Here is a 17,500-nt window from a genome sequence, read left to right as displayed (position 1 = left end):
GATGAGACCAGGGAGATCCCCCCACTACTGTGTACCTGATGAGACCAGGGAGATCCCCCCCCTCCCACTACTGTGTACCTGATGAGACCAGGGAGATTCCCCCCCCACTACTGTGTACCTGATGAGACCAGGGAGATTTCCCCCCCCCCCTCCCCCACTACTGTGTACCTGATGAGACCAGGGAGATTCCCCCCCCCCCCCTCCCCCACTACTGTGTACCTGATGAGACCAGGGAGATTCTCTTCCCCCCCCCCCCCCCCCCCCCCTCCCCCCCCCCCCCTCCCCCACTACTGTGTACCTGATGAGACCAGGGAGATTCCCCCCCCACTACTGTGTACCTGATGAGACCAGGGAGATAGGAAGACAGTGACCAGTCAACAGATTCCCCTGCTGAAACACCAGAGCATTGACTGTAGAATCCAGACTCTCTATAGAACAAACATTAAGGTATGAAGGGGAGACATGGACCAGAAGGGGAAAAGCCTGGCTACGGCTAGGATGGAAGGGGAGGGAAGGAAAGAGGGGAAGGACAGAGAGGATGGAAGGGGAGGAAGGACAGAGAGGAAGGACAGAGAGGAAGGAAAGGGAGGAAGATGTTCTGGAGTTGAGTGGTGGAGAAGAATAGAAGAGACAGAACAAGGGTCAGAAGAGAGGAGAGGTAGAGAGCAGAAATAATGAAAGAAAAGTAGACTATAGGGAGAGAGGAGGAGAGGAGGTGCGGGTGAGGTGGTACTGTACCTCTGTTGTTGGTGTTTGGAGGGTCTGAGGAGGCCAGGTGGGGGTCTAAGGGGGCGGTGGAGTCTGGTGGGGTGGGGCGGGGAGGTGGGGTGGTGGATGGAGGGAGGGTGCTGGGGACGTCTGGACGGACACAGACACAAACATAAAAGGGACAGACAAAACATAAATAAAGAAGGGAAAGGCAACAAGGTGATGATGGAAAAATGACTCTGTTACATCAGAACAAAACTGGTAAAACATACAGAAATAATAAACATAGCAACTAGATAATATAATACATTTAAATATGTAAACATATTCAACCAAAAATATACAAATTACTAAAACATAAAACATGGAAGTAGATAAACAACATAATTAAAGACAAAACAATAATATCTAATTTAATTTAAAAAAAATAAACACTGTTGGGGACTGGGGACATTCACACCACACTGTTGGGGACTGGGGACATTCACACAACACTGTTGGGGACTGGGGACATTCACACCACACTGTTGGGGACTGGGGACATTCATACAACACTGTTGGGGACTGGGGACATTCACACAACACTGTTGGGGACTGGGGACATTCATACAAAACCGTTGGGGACTGGGGACATTCACACCACACTGTTGGGGACTGGGGACATTCACACAACACTGTTGGGGACTGGGGACATTCACACCACACTGTTGGGGACTGGGGACATTCACACCACACTGTTGGGGACTGGGGACATTCACACAACACTGTTGGGGACTGGGGACATTCACACCACACTGTTGGGGACTGGGGACATTCACATCACACTGTTGGGGACTGGGGACATTCACACAACACTGTTGGGGACTGGGTACATTCACACAACACTGTTGGGGACTGGGGACATTCACACAACACTGTTGGGGACTGGGGACATTCACACAACACTGTTGGGGACTGGGGACATTCACACAACACTGTTGGGGACTGGGGACATTCACACAACACTGTTGGGGACTGGGTACATTCACACAACACTGTTGGGGACTGGGGACATTCATACCACACTGTTGGGGACTGGGGACATTCACACCACACTGTTGGGGACTGGGGACATTCACACCACACTGTTGGGGACTGGGGACATTCACATCACACTGTTGGGGACTGGGGACATTCACACAACACTGTTGGGGACTGGGGACATTCACACAACACTGTTGGGGACTGGGGACATTCACACAACACTGTTGGGGACTGGGGACATTCACACCACACTGTTGGGGACTGGGGACATTCACATCACACTGTTGGGGACTGGGGACATTCACACCACACTGTTGGGGACTGGGGACATTCACACAACACTGTTGGGGACTGGGGACATTCACACAACACTGTTGGGGACTGGGGACATTCACACAACACTGTTGGGGGACTGGAGACATTCACACCACACTGTTGGGGACTGGGGGGAGACTGGAGACATATGTCGGGTTGATGAGGTGAAGACTGAGCAGAGATCGACCCGGGTGCTGGCCACTGCTGTAGTCTTTTTACCATAGACTTTTTTTCAATGACCTTTGACAAAAGTGTAGTCTTTCTTCTTGAGGAAGCCCTACAGACTAAAATATCAAACTGTGAATATACAGGCTGGGACATGTTTTTCAGCATCCAGGAATTGTGTACAGATCCTTGTGACATGGGGCCCGTGCATTATCATGCTGAAACATGAGGTGACGGCTGATGATAAATGACATGACAACGGGCCTCAGGATCTCATCACAGTATCTTTGTGCATTCAAATTGCCTTTGCTAAAACGCAAATTGTCCATAACTTGTAGGAAGGTGGGACTGGGGTTTGACTGTATAACTTGGCACTTCTGCTTTTGGTCTATACTTGGCATGTAAGGCTTCTCACTTATGGTTGGCACAAATCGGGATCATGGGGGAGGGGAATGGGCGGGGTATATGCAAATCAAATACTGTTGAATTTACAGCAGTTAAAAAAAACTGTAGTGTTTTCGTGGACATTACTGAAGTATCTACTATGGTATTCTACAGTATACTACACAATTATATAGAAAGTACTACGCATGATCGAAGGGATAGTACAGTGTATTACAGTACATAATTCTATAGTAAATACTGGAGTATTCAATAGTAAATACTGGAGTATTCTATAGTAAATACTGAAGTATTCTATAGTAAATACTGGAGTATTCTATAGTAAATACTGGAGTATTCTATAGTAAATACTGAAGTATTCTATAGTAAATACTGAAGTATTCTATAGTAAATACTGAAGTATTCTATAGTAAATACTGGAGTATTCTATAGTAAATACTGAAGTATTCTATAGTAAATACTGAAGTATTCTATAGTAAATACTGAAGTATTCTATAGTAAATACTGAAGTATTCTATAGTAAATACTGAAGTATTCTATAGTAAATACTGGAGTATTTAATAGTAAACTGTAGTATTTGTTCATGGGGGATGTTTCCAAAAAGGTTTTTCATTCATTCTGAATATTTATTTCCAGGGATATACAACATTCTGAAATATATGTAGATATCTTTGTTGAAAATAACCCTATATTTCTCATAGTGATAAAATGCATGTAAAATACTGTCTCAACATCTTCCCCTGTTTCAGTACTATTCCTACAGGTTTCCTCGTGGTTCTATGTCAATCAATCAATCAGACAATCAATCAATGAAATGTTTTTGTAAAGCCCCTGGGCGATGCCAGGATATTGAGTCATATTTAAAGTCATGTTCTCAAATTGTTCCAATAATAAAACCACAATAAAACATTAAAACAGCTTTCAGAGAACGCTTCTAAAGGCTGCATTTGAACACAATGGTGGATCTAAGTGCGGGCGGTAGTAACGCTATTGGTTCAGTGGTGGGGGTCAGGGAATATTTAGGCTAATTTTCACTATGACAACTATAGGCACACTTGGTGGCAGTTGGTGAGAAAGGGGCTGCCTTTTAAATGGGGAGAGGGAAAAAAAAAAAGTTGTGAATGCGTCGAGGTTTGGCCCCTCACTGGCCAATCAGAACGTGCTCCACGGTGAAATATGTGGTATTGCCTTCAATATCAACTTCCGAATGTTATTCTGTTATAATGGCTTACTGAACAAATAACAAAATGTAGACCTATCACATTTTTGCTAAATACGTTAATTTGAACCAATTTGTAGTCCACATTGCTTTCAGTAATTGCACGGCAGTCAGTAGCATTCACACTGTTATAGGGGCTAGGCCTACTGTAAAGATGCATTATAGCTGAGCATGGACATGCCAAACACGGGCAATAAGCAAGATTCAATTGATTAGGCCTAAAAAAAAGAGAGAAAAAAAAGCGAATTAATAATTCGAATCAAATTCTAAACTAAACAACAACTTGTTTTAAATAGGTGATGTCACACTTACAGGCGTCATCATTACTCTCCCGTGGGGCAGATCATATTACAACAGCCCAGACTGCGGAGGGTTTGAAAGCACCTCTAAAACGGGACCTGCCTGGCTAAAATAAATGTGGGCCTGCCTACAATGTGGAGATTAAAAGGGAATGTCGGCTTCACTGTTTTACTCCTCTCAAACTTGATGTTTTAATAACGTTTTGGTCATTAAGGTTTCCTTCCAAGTGGTCTCAGGAGCCAAACCCTTTATCGACAATCTTGACTGCTTCCCAATTGCATTGGGCAAGACCTTAAAAAAAAGATTTAATTGAGGAGGGGAGGCTATGCTTGGTTTTAAATCAAGTAAAACTAAATGGGAAAAAACATATACATTTTTTAAAATGTTTTTTAAAAATGTTTCTAAATACGTAGCATACAGGCACGTTAGGCTACTCATATTCATATGGGCAGTGTCTCATCACGGCCGAATAGGCTGAGTTTCCTCCATAACCATCTGTGTTACTGCTAAAACCCGCTTTTAGTTGGGCTTAAATGTCCCTATCAGCACTATTAACATTTTGGATAATGTTTTTAAGGACACACCTCAAATATTTCCACCCCACTCATCTGAAAGAGCAAGCGAACTAATATAACAACGAATTAATTGCAGTACCTGGTGTTAGGGCTGGCGCACCCGTTTCTACCCGACGAAATTGCAAGCAAAGGACACTTGCGCCGCTTTAACGACAGCCGAAAATAGAGCCCCTGACAACGTTATTTAAAAACACACATTCCATTCTCAGAACGTCAAGAAAACTGTCGTAACGTTCAGAGAACATTCTAAGAACGTTATTTAAAAACATACATATTCTGTTCTCAGCGTCAACAAAACTCTCTCTATCCTCTTGTTAAGTGTTTTCAGATGTGTTGGCCTTGCCCACTAATTGGCCACACCTGACCTTAAGAGTCTAAACCAAAAACATTGTATTTGGCCTTACTGCTATTAGCCAATAGAAACACATTGAATAACAGATAGTCCTTACTGCTATTAGCCAATAGAAACACATTGAATAACAGATAGTCCTTACTGCTATTAGCCAATAGAAACACATTGAATAACAGATAGTCCTTACTGCTATTAGCCAATAGAAACACATTGAATAACAGATAGTCCTTACTGCTATTAGCCCATAGAAACACATTGAATAACAGATAGTCCTTACTGATGTTAACCCATAGAAACACATTGAATAACATATAGTCCTTACTGCTATTAGCCAATAGAAACACATTGAATAACAGATAGTCCTTACTGCTATTAGCCCATAGAAACACATTGATAGTCCTTACTGCTATTAGCCCATAGAAACACATTGAATAACAGATAGTCCTTACTGCTATTAGCCCATAGAAACACATTGAATAACATATAGTCCTTACTGCTATTAGCCAATAGAAACACATTGAATAACAGATAGTCCTTACTGCTATTAGCCCATAGAAACACATTGATAGTCCTTACTGCTATTAGCCAATAGAAACACATTGAATAACAGATTCATACATGGAACAGAGTCCCCAAAAATACCAAAATAACATACAGAATAATTTTGCACGCCCAATATTTCAGTTTTTGAATTTGTTAAAAAAGTTTGAAATATCCAATAAATGTCGTTCCACTTCACGATTGTGTCCCACTTGATGTCGATTCTTCACAAAAAAATACAGTTTTATATCTTTATGTTTGAAACCTGAAATGTGGCAAAAGGTCGCAAAGTTCAAGGGGGCCGAATACTTTCGCAAGGCACTGTATATATATATATATATATATATATATATATATATATATATATATATATATATATTATTTTTTAACATGTATTGAACCCCATACATTTGGCATTAAAAAATCTCTATATATATACATCCATTCATTTTTTTCAACTGTTACAGGGGGACGTTCAGACGAGTCTTGTGAGGCCTGTGGGCGTCCAAGAGGAAAACAAGCGACACGTTCACGAGAGTCTCACCTTTGCACAGAGGGGTTTTAGTGTGTAGCCCAAACGTTTCAGATGCTCAGACGAGTCTCCTGACACTTGTCGCAGAGCAAAACGGAGAACACGAATTTCGGGATTGTCTCATGGTCTGACAAACACCGCTCCAGCTCTGTCACCTTTCACCCCAGATGAGGAAGTGCGACACAGGTGGATGCGGTGGATTGAGAGACATCCAATGCAAAACAACAGATATCTCTCTAGCTTCAACTGACACATTTTTATGGGGATTCTTGCAATTATGCCGACCTTAGGGGGTTCAAATGTTATTTTTGACACGTTACCTACAATTTCCATTCTCCAAGCGTTAATAAAACCTCCCAGGAAAACTTTCAAGGACCCAGAGTAAGACGTTCTCAGAACCGCCCTGCAATCTACAAATAAACGATCCCAGAACCTCCCTGCAACCTACAAATAAACGTTCCCAGAACCGCCCTTCAACCTACAAACAAACGTTCCCAGAACAGGCTAAATTTTTCACTTCCGTTCTCAGAATGTTACATTTTACCAGTCAGGAAACGTATGGCTTCGTTCCCCGAACCAAAGGGAAACCAACAACTTACATCCCAACAACTCCCATAGGGAATAGGGTGCCATAGGACTCTGGTCTAAAGTAGTGCACTACATAGGGAATAGGGTGCCATAGGACTCTGGTCTAAAGTAGTGCACTACATAGGGAATAGGGTGCCATTTGGGACGCAAATGAATTGAACGTACAACCCTTATATTATCCTTGACAGTAGAGCCAGAGTTCATTCCCCTTCATCCTGCTATCTGCCATTTAAATATTAAATTAGCACAACCGTGTCATAGGTCACCTGCCAATCAGGTTTGAGAGGAACACACATCACCAGGAAGTTGAATAGTGTCTGAATCATTAATTGGTTGAAAACCAAAACAAAATGGCTGCTATGCTAAGATTTCAGTGTTACATTCCATCCATGGCCCTTCCTTTCTCTTTTGTTGGAAACTCCTCATAGGAGCATAATATTAGCATATCATCTTTGAATTTAGCTGCAGCTGTTAGCCAAAGTTATGCTTAGCGAGTTTAGTTTTTTTTTTACATTTGATTTATTTTTACCTTTATTTCACCTTTATTTAACCAGGTAACCAGGTAGGCAAGTTCTCATTTACAACTGCAACCTGGTCAACCTGTGCGACACAAACAGCAACACAGAAATACACATGGAATAAACAGACATACACTCAATAACACAATAGAAAATCTATATATGTGTGCAAATGAGGTAAGATAAGGGAGGTAAGGCAATAAATAGGCCATAGTGGCGAAATAATTACAATTTAGCAATTAAACACTGTGGTGATAGATGTGCAGAAGATGGATGTGCAAGTAGAGATACTGGGGTGCAAAGGAGCAAAACATAAATAACAGTATGGGGATGAGGTAGTTGGATGGGCTATTTACAGATGGGCTATGTACAGGTGCAGTGATCTGTGAGCTGCTCTGACAGCTGATGCTTAAAGTTAGTGAGGGATTTTTGTAATTCGTTCCAGTCATTGGCAGCAGAGAACTGGAAGGAAAGGCGGCCAAAGTAGGAATTGGCTTTGGGGGTGACCAGGGAGATATACCTGCTGGAGCGCGTGCTATGGGTGGGTTCTGCTATGGTGACCAGTGAGCTGAGATAATGCGGGGCTTTATCTAGCAAAGACTTATAGATGACCTGGAGCCAGTGGGTTTGGCGGCGAATATGAAGCGAGGGCCAACCAACGAGCGCATACAGGTCGCAGTGGTGGGTGGTGTATGGGGCTTTGGTGACAAAGCGGATGGCAAAGTGATAGACTGCATCCAATTTGCTGAGTAGAGTGTTGGAGGCTATTTCGTAAATGACATCGCCGAAGTCAAGGATCGGTAGGACAGTCAGTTTTACGAGGGTATGTTTGGCAGCATGAGTGAAGGATGCGTTGTTGCGAAATAGGAAGCCGATTCTAGATTAATTTTTTGATTGGAGATGTTTGATGTGAGTCTGGAAGGAGAGTTTACAGTCTAACCAGACACCTAGGTATGTACTGTTGTCCACATATTCTAAATCAGAACCATCCAGAGTAGTGATGCTATACGGGAGGGCGGGTGCGGGCAGCGATCGATTGAAGAGCATACATTTAGTTTTACTTGCATTTAAGAGCAGTTGGAGGACACGGAAGGAGAGTTGTATGGCATTGAAGGTCGTCTGGAGGTTAGTTAACATTGTCCAAAGAAGGGCTATAGAAGTATACAGAATGGTGTCGTCTGCGTGGAGGTGGATCAGAGAATCAAGAGTGACATCATTGTGGTATACAGAGAAAAGAGTCGGACCGAGAAATTGAACCCTATGGCACCCCCCATAGAGACTGGCACAGGTTCCGGACAACAGACCCTCTGATTTGACACACTGATGAACTCTGTCTGAGAAGTAGTTGGTGAAGTAGGCGAGGCAGTTCCTTCAGAGAAACCAAGGCTTTGACTTGATCTACTCATCTCTGCTCCATTTCTCCAAGATAATCTACCCATCTCTGCTCCATTTCTCCAAGATAATCTACCCATCTCTGCTCCATTTCTCCAAGATAATCTACCCATCTCTGCTCCATTTCTCCAAGATAATCTACCCATCTTTGCTCCATTTCTCCAAGATAATCTACCCATCTTTGCTCCATTTCTCCAAGATGATCTACCCATCTTTGCCTCATTGCTCCAAGATGATCTACCCATTTTTGCTCAATTTCTCCAAGATCATCTACCCATCTTTGCTCCATTGCTCCAAGATGATCTACCCATCTTTGCTCCATTGCTCCAAGATGATATACCCATCTTTGCCTCATTGCTCCAAGATGATCTACCCATTTTTGCTCAATTTCTCCAAGATGATCTACCCATCTTTGCTCAATTTCTCCAAGATGATCTACCCATCTTTGCTCAATTTCTCCAAGATGATCTACCGATCTTTGCTCCATTTCTCCAAGATAATCTACCCATCTTTGCTCCAGTGGACTGTTGTAAAACACATAGACTTGATACGATGGCTGCTGAAAGCATAGCTGAGGTAAAGTCTATGGAGATAAAAAAGAAAGCCCCCTTGCCCCCTTAAAATGGTGGATCACATACAGCTAAATGTCTTTTACCAATGTTTCCAATAACCAACCAAGGGCTAAATGTTCCTCACTTTCTTTCATCCCATTAAAGCGATTGATGAAATACGGTGTGCCAGTTGATGTGGTTACAGTATCACCTTGGCTTTTACGTTCATGTTCTCTCTACTCTTTTTTAGAGACGAGGTACAACAGGCTTTTAATTGGCCTACCGCTGCTGTCTGGGCAGATGTACCAAATGACACCCTATGCCCTATATAGTGCACTAGGGCCCTATGATTGTCTGGTCAAAAGTAGTGCACTAAATAGGGAATTTGGTTCTATTTGGGACGCAGACGTGGTGACATTTCAGAAACACCCTGAATCACTATTTGCAGGCTAAGTGCACGGCGTGAGGTGGGGAGGAGAGGAGAGGAGGGGGGAGGAGGGGAGAGGAGAGGAGAGGAGAGGAGAGGAGAGGAGAGGAGAGGAGGGGGGAGGAGGGGAGAAATAAAAAAGAAGGGGTGAATATCGATGAGGAACCATCAAAAATGCCTTTTCCAGGAATGATTGTGGCAATAGAGGAGAGTTAAGAGGGGCGCTAAAGGAAAGAACGGTTAACGACTCTCGACAAGACCTTCTCCCTCTCTCTCCTTATCTCTCCCACCCCCTCTCCATCTCTCACCCTGTTAGTCGCTCTCATTCTCCCTCTCTCTCCTTATCTCTCCCTCCCTATCTCTATCTCTTACCCTCTTAGTCTCTCTCTCACTCTCTCCCACCCCCTCTCCATCTCTCACCCTCTTAGTCTCTCTCTCTCTCACTCTCTCCCACCCCCCTCTCCATCTCTCACCCTCTTAGTCTCTCTCTCACTCTCTCCCACCCCCTCTCCATCTCTCACCCTCTTAGTCTCTCTCTCTCTCACTCTCTCCCACCCCCCTCTCCATCTCTCACCCTCTTAGTCTCTCTCTCACTCTCTCCCACCCCCTCTCCATCTCTCACCCTCTTAGTCTCTCTCTCACTCTCTCCCACCCCCTCTCCATCTCTCACCCTCTTAGTCTCTCTCTCACTCTCTCCCACCCCCCTCTCCAAGAGGGAAGAGGACAGAGAAGGAGAGAGAAGAGGAAAGAGAGGGAATGTGGAAGAGGAAAGAGAGGGAATGGGGAAGAGGAAAGAGAGGGAGAGAGAAGAGGAAAGAGAGGGAGAGAGAAGAGGAAAGAGAGGGAGAGAGAAGAGGAAAGAGAGGGAGAAGGGGAAGAGGAGAAGGAAAGAGGGAGAAGAGGAAAGAGAGGGAGAGAGAAGAGGAAAGAGAGGGAATGGGGAAGAGGAAAGAGAGGGAGAGAGAAGAGGAAAGAGAGGGAGAGAGAAGAGGAAAGAGAGGGGGAAGAGGAAAGAGAGGGAGAAGAGGAAAGAGAGGGAGAGAGAAGAGGAAAGAGAGGGAATGGGGAAGAGGAAAGAGAGGGAGAGAGAAGAGGAAAGAGAGGGAATGGGGAAGAGGAAAGAGAGGGAGAGAGAAGAGGAAAGAGAGGGAGAGAGAAGAGGAAAGAGAGGGGGAAGAGGAAAGAGAGGGAGAAGAGGAAAGAGAGGGAGAGAGAAGAGGAAAGAGAGGGAATGGGGAAGAGGAAAGAGAGGGAGAGAGAAGAGGAAAGAGAGGGAGAGAGAAGAGGAAAGAGAGGGAATGGGGAAGAGGAAAGAGAGGGAGAAGAGGAAAGAGAGGGAATGGGGAAGAGGAAAGAGAGGGAGAAGAGGAAAGAGAGGGAGAGAGAAGAGGAAAGAGAGGGAGAGAGAAGAGGAAAGAGAGGGGGAAGAGGAAAGAGAAGGAGAGAGAAGAGGAAAGAGAGGGAATGGGGAAGAGGAAAGCGAGGGAGAGAGAAGAGGAAAGAGAGGGAATGGGGAAGAGGAAAGAGAGGGAGAAGGGGAAGAGGAAAGAGAGGGAGAAGGGGAAGAGGAGAAGGAAAGAGGGAGGAACAGGAGAGAGAGAGAGAGAAGGAGGAAGGAAGGAGAAGGAGCAGTATTTACAGACCGAGAGAGGGAATGGAGAGACAGGGAACATCATGTATTGGTACTTTTTGAATGCTGTCGTGATTCCACAGAGGCTTTTCCTTCGACCACGTTGTCCCATGTTTGAACTAATCTCCATCCGTCTGTCTGTCTTGTCAGTCTGTATCACACAGGCTAAGGAGGATGTCATTTCCTCCTTCCTTCCTTTCTTTATTTATTTGAGGAAGATGATGAGTCATACCATGTTGTCCATCTCCCTGCTGGGCTAACTGCGCGCGCGCGTGTGTGTGTGTGTGTGTGTGTGTGTGTGTGTGTGTGTGTGTGTGTGTGTCATGCCGTATCGTCTTTCTTCCTGCAGGGCGAACTGGTTGAGGATTTTCATGTTGGATCAGAAACATTAGAGGAAAATGGAGATGAATCATCACAGATGACATTTATCACCATGGTCATTAGTGGGAGAAATGGGGAACGAGGGAGGGAACGAGGGAGGGAGGGATGGAGGGAACGAGGGATGGAGGGAACGAGGGAGGGAGGGATGGAGAGAGGGAGGGAGGGAGCGAGGGAGGGATGGAGGGATGGATGGAACGATGGAGGGAGGGAGGGAGGGAGGGAGGGAGGGAGGGAGGGAACGAGGGAGGGAACGAGGGAGGGAACGAGGGAGGGAACGAGGGAGGGAGGGAACGAGGGAGGGAACGAGGGAGGGAACGAGGGAGGGAGGGAGGGAGGGAGGGAGGGAGGGAGGGAGAGAGGGAGGGAGGGAGGGAGGGAGGGAGGGAGGGAGGGAGGGAGGGAGGGAGGGAGGGAGGGAAAGAGAAGGGCATGGGATGTCTAAACTGTATCCTGATGAATATAATTAAATCACAGAAAGTGAAACCTTTAACAGACATGAACTCCTTCATAATCCTCTCTCTCTGTCACTGTCTCAATTAAATACAATAAAAATCAATTCAATTGGGCTTTATTGGCATGGTAAATATTTGTTAACATTTCTCTCTCTCTCTCTCTCTCTCGCTCTCCTTCTCTATCTAAATCTACACCTTGTTTTATTTCTCACAATAATATTTCTGTAAAGATCAAACACACACACGCATATTAAACAGCTTTTTTCAAGCTCCTCTGGTCAACAATATACACTATTTCCTGCATTCGTCTCCCCTCCTTCCTGATTGGTTCACACAGTTTTGTTCCAACTTTTTTAATTAACTTTCCCATGGTCGTCTAATTCCTGCTCAGGGCTTTCACATCCATTCAGAAAATAACATAAATTAATTCAACTTCAGCGAGGCATACTTATTAACGTTTTATATTTATTTCCCTTTTCTATAGACACAGAACGGTACAACTTCCAAGAGAGACGCAGCTTCGCGACTAAAACATCACAAGGTGAAAATTATAAATAAACAATAAGATAAGAAAGTAAACGTTGAAAACATTATTTCATTGGTGTGTGTGTGTGTGTGTGTGTGCGTGCGTGCGTGCGTGCGTATGTGTGTGTGTGTCAGTGGTTGGGGAGGACCATCCTCCTCAGTGAATTAAAAAAAACATTTTAAATTGTGCAACATTTAGATAGTTATCCTTTTTTTTTAGATAAAACTATACTAAATATATTCACGTCACCAAATAATTGATTAAAACACTAAAAATTAAATTAAAATTAAAAAACATTAAAACACATTGTTTTGCAATGAAGGTCTACAGTAGCCTCAACAGCACTCTGTAGGGTAGCACCATGGTGTAGCCGGAGGACAGCTAGCTTCCATCCTCCTCTGGGTACATCGACTTCATTACAAAACCTAGGAGGTTCATGGTTGTCACCCCCTTCCATAGAGTTACACTGTAATTATGACAACTTCCGGAGGATGTCCAATCAAAGGATCAGAGAATGAATCAAGTACTAAAAGCATAAACTATACAGCTAGCTAGCACTGCAGCGCATAAAATGTGGTGACTCAAAGTTGAAAAATTTTGAAGAAATTAATTTCTTCCAAAATGAAGGAGAAGCAAGAGAGAGATAGAGAGACTTGGTTTCACTTACTTAGCTAGCAAATGCAGCTAGCAAGTTTAGCCCATTCAAACACCCTGCCCCAAACAGGGGGATGCTATGTTAGCTAGCTGGCTATAACAGAGGGATGCTATGTTAGCTAGCTGGCTATGACTATCCAACACAACACTGAAACTCTTCCAAGTCAAGGTAAGCTTTGGTTTTTACTAATTTATTTATTGCCACCAGTGTCACTGCTAAACAGCTTACTGACTGTACACTGTACTGCATGATTTTTAACGGGTTTACTAACGCGTTAGTTCTATTAGCTATGTCGACTATGATGTTACTTTAGCTAATATGGGGACAATGATGTAGGCTGTGTTGTAGCGGTTATGATAGGGTTTGGCTTGGAAAGTTGTTTTTCACCTGGTCACACACAGCTGATGTGTTGTGCATTTGAAGTCCACAAGCGAAGGGACAAGGTGAGAGGAGGAGAGCGCATAGATGCAAGAAGGAATTATGCAACGTGGCTGCTATGAAAGTGAACTGTGTTTGTGTGTGATCAAGGGGTGTATTCATTCCGCAGATTCTGTTGAAAAAAAAGTTTCTAATTAAATGGAAACAAAAGTAACAAGACGGGGATAAATATACCTGTATTTGTCCAATAGAAACTCTCGTTTGCAACTGTTGGACTTATGATTACGCCCTAGATCAGCTAGATGCTGGCAAGAGTGTGCAAAGCAGCATTGAATGTGTCCCTGTCTGTCTACCTTGATTACTCAAATTTCTCTAGACCTGAAAAATGTTGTATCATGTAGTAGCCTAAACCTATCACTGTTACATTGCACTGGGTGAATGGAATATGAATGACAGTCATCCAATATGCTGTAATAGGAATAAGATCACGCTCATGAACATAATTTTTTTTTGGTCCTTTCTCATCTTAAACGGCACTGATTGCCACTGGTGTGTGTGTGTGTGTGTGAGTGTGTGTGCACAGCAAATTGTGTGGATTTTTCAGGGTAACATTTCTACTGTTGATTCAGGATTTAAATTCACTCTGTAAGAGTGCAATTAACAGTCACTGGTGTAAAATAACCAGACTTATTGTTCTAGACTGTGGAGAGTAAACCAGTCCCATCAAAACCACCCCCCATCATTATCATAATTCCCAGCATGCTCTACTGCAGGTTGACTTCGCTAATATCTATGTTTTTGCATGTACAATGATTGAATGATTGATTAATCTTATGCTACACAAAGATAAATATCATAAATTATTCTAAACTAATCCAATCAGTTAGATTTATTGCACCCAAAACCGAAATGGTTGTTCTGATTTACATGGTTTGGGAAGTGTTTATTTATTGGTTGATGTTGTTAATAAAATCAACTAATCATGATAGTTATTCTGAATGCAGGTGAAGAAGCAACCCAACAGTTGGATATTCTGATTTTGGCTGGATTCCAACGGGACATTACACATCTCTTTGTAATCCAGCATAATGTGACGAGCCTGACATGTTAGAGTAAGACGAGGCCAATTGATAGAGTTCCATTGTCATTATAACATTTTGCTAAGGAACTCACTTGGGTGAAAGCCAAAGGGCCAAAAAGGAAAGAATGTAGTCATGGGTGTTAAACACTACAATTTACTCAAAAAGAAAAGAAAATGGTAAAACATATTTTCTTGCTTAATTGAAATAACTACCGCCTTGTAACCAGCATCAGAGGGGCATGGTTTATATAGCTAAATAGCTACTCTTGAATTGTTAGATACTACTGCACTGTTGGAGCTAGGAACACAAGCATTTCACTACATCCAGCAATAACATCTGCTAAATATGTGTATGTGACCAATAAAATTAGATTTGATTAGATTTTTACTTGTTCCAAAATTCGACTGTGGGGTGTCAAAAAATGTTTCCCTTATCTGTGTCTGGTGTGAGCTAGTTACTGGCTAGCCAGGTCTTCATCTGTCTGGTGTTAGTTAGTTACTGGCTAGCCAGGTCTTCATCTGTCTGGTGTTAGTTAGTTACTGGCTAGCTAGATCTTCATCTGTCTGGTGTTAGCTAGTTACTGGCTAGCTAGGTCTTCAGCTGTCTGGTGTTAGCTAGTTACTGGCTAGCTAGATCTTCATCTGTCTGGTGTTAGCTAGTTACTGGCTAGCTAGATCTTCATCTGTCTGGTGTTAGCTAGTTACTGGCTAGCCAGGTCTTCATCTGTCTGGTGTTAGTTAGTTACTGGCTAGCTAGGTCTTCAGCTGTCTGGTGTTAGTTAGTTACTGGCTAGCTAGGTCTTCAGCTGTCTGGTGTTAGCTAGTTACTGGCTAGCTAGATCTTCATCTGTCTGGTGTTAGCTAGTTACTGGCTAGCTAGATCTTCATCTGTCTGGTGTTAGCTAGTTACTGGCTAGCTAGGTCTTCAGCTGTCTGGTGTTAGCTAGTTACTGGCTAGCCAGGTCTTCATCTGTCTGGTGTTAGCTAGTTACTGGCTAGCTAGATCTTCATCTGTCTGGTGTTAGCTAGTTACTGGCTAGCCAGGTCTTCAGCTGTCCGGTGTTAGCTAGTTACTGGCTAGCCAGGTCTTCATCTGTCTGGTGTTAGTTAGTTACTGGCTAGCCAGGTCTTCAGCTGTCTGGTGTTAGTTAGTTACTGGCTAGTCACGTCTTCAGCTGTCTGGTGTTAGCTAGTTACTGGCTAGCCAGGTCTTCATCTGTCTGGTGTTAGCTAGTTACTGGCTAGCCAGGTCTTCATCTGTCTGGTGTTAGCTAGTTACTGGCTAGCTAGATCTTCATCTGTCCGGTGTTAGCTAGTTACTGGCTAGCTAGGTCCCACTGCGTGGGAGACACTGCATGGGAGTCAACTGCTAGAGAGAAGACAGGTACGTGCAGGTGGTTCAGTCCCGTCCTGGGGTGGGCAAAGCACGTGTGGGGAAGACCGCGTAACGGCTGCCTGGAGGAACAGGATCTGTTCTGTGTTGACGTTGGCGAGAAACATGTGGGGATTGCCACACGATTACCGTACTGTGGAACCTGGATGCCCTGTCTCGGCGTAGCAAGACACGAAGGCCATAATGACTCAAATGTATTAAAAATAAAAAACAGAAATACCTTATTTACATACGTATTCAGACCCTTTGCTATGAGACTCTAAATTGAGCTCAGGTGCATCCTGTTTCCATGGCTCATACTTGAGATGTTTCTACAACTTGATTGGAGTCCACCTGTGCTAAATTATATTGATTGAACATGATTTGGAAAGGCACACACCTGTCTATATAAGGTCCCACAGTTGACAGTGCATGTCAGAGCAAAAACCAAGCCATGAGGTCAAAGGAATAATCCATAAAGCTCCGAGACAGGATTGTGTCGAGGCACAGATCTGGGGAAGGGTACCAAAACATTTCTGCAGCATTGAAGGTCCCCAAGAACACAATGGCCTCCATTCTTAAATGGAAGAAGTTTGGAACCACCAAGACTCTTCCTAGAGCTGGCAGCCTGGAAAAACTGAGCAATGGGGGGAGAAGGGCCTTGGTCAGGGAGGTGACCAAGAACCCAATGGTCACTCTGGCAGAGCTCCAGAGTTCCTCTGTGGAGATGGGAGAACCTTCCAGAAGGACAACCATCTCTGCAGCACTCCACCAATCAGGCCGCTCCCCATCCAAACCTGACAGAGCTTGAGAGGATCTGCAGAGAAAGAATGGGAGAAACTCCCCAAATACAGGTGTGCCAAGTTTGTAGCGTCATACCCAAGAAGACGCAAGGCTGTAATTGCTGCCAAAGGTGCTTCAACAAAGTACTGAGTACTTAAGTATGTTATATTATTTTTGTTGTTGTTGCTATTAACACATTTGCAAACATTTCTTGCTTTTGCTTTGTCATTATGGGGTATTGTGATGTCATTATGGGGTATTGTGATGTCATTATGGGGTATTGTGATGTCATTATGGGGTATTGTGTGAAGATGTATGAGGAAAATAAATTATTTCATCCATTTTAGTCTAAGGCTGTAACGTAACAAAATGTGGAAGAAGTCAAGGGGTCTGAACACTTACCGAATGCCACTGCATCTGGTATTGAATTAGCCTCCTATCTATCTACCTATCCGTCTATCCGTCTATCCGTCTATCCGTCTATCTGTCTGTCCGTCTGTTTGTCTGTCTGTCCGTTTTCCTCCACATCCTCACCCCCTGTCTTTCCTCATCGGTCTCTAACAGAAAAGGGAGGAGGGCTGAGGAGAATAAACAGATGGAGAATAAAAAAAGGAGAGGAGAAGATGGGAAGTCAA

The 17,500-nt window shown here is 43.7% G+C and overlaps 1 protein-coding gene across 4 annotated transcripts in view; it reads right to left on the bottom strand.

The window, feature by feature from the left end:
- LOC110510278 (cell adhesion molecule 2) overlaps positions 1-17,500 on the bottom strand; it is a 763,418-nt gene that overhangs the window by 73,902 nt on the left and 672,016 nt on the right. For 2 of the 4 annotated variants that reach the window (XM_036967528.2, XM_036967529.2), the window contains one exon: positions 739-858. The exons of the other annotated variants lie outside the window; for them this stretch is intronic. In XM_036967528.2, coding sequence (XP_036823423.1) covers positions 739-858 — 120 coding nt within the window. The remainder of the gene's footprint in view (positions 1-738; positions 859-17,500) is intronic. 4 annotated transcript variants of the gene reach the window in all.

Source organism: Oncorhynchus mykiss, chromosome 29 (assembly GCF_057628025.1).
Source record: "Oncorhynchus mykiss isolate SJ-2025 chromosome 29, ASM5762802v1, whole genome shotgun sequence".
Classification (NCBI taxonomy): Eukaryota; Metazoa; Chordata; class Actinopteri; order Salmoniformes; family Salmonidae; genus Oncorhynchus; species Oncorhynchus mykiss.
This window is presented reverse-complemented; position numbering and strand designations above follow the sequence as displayed.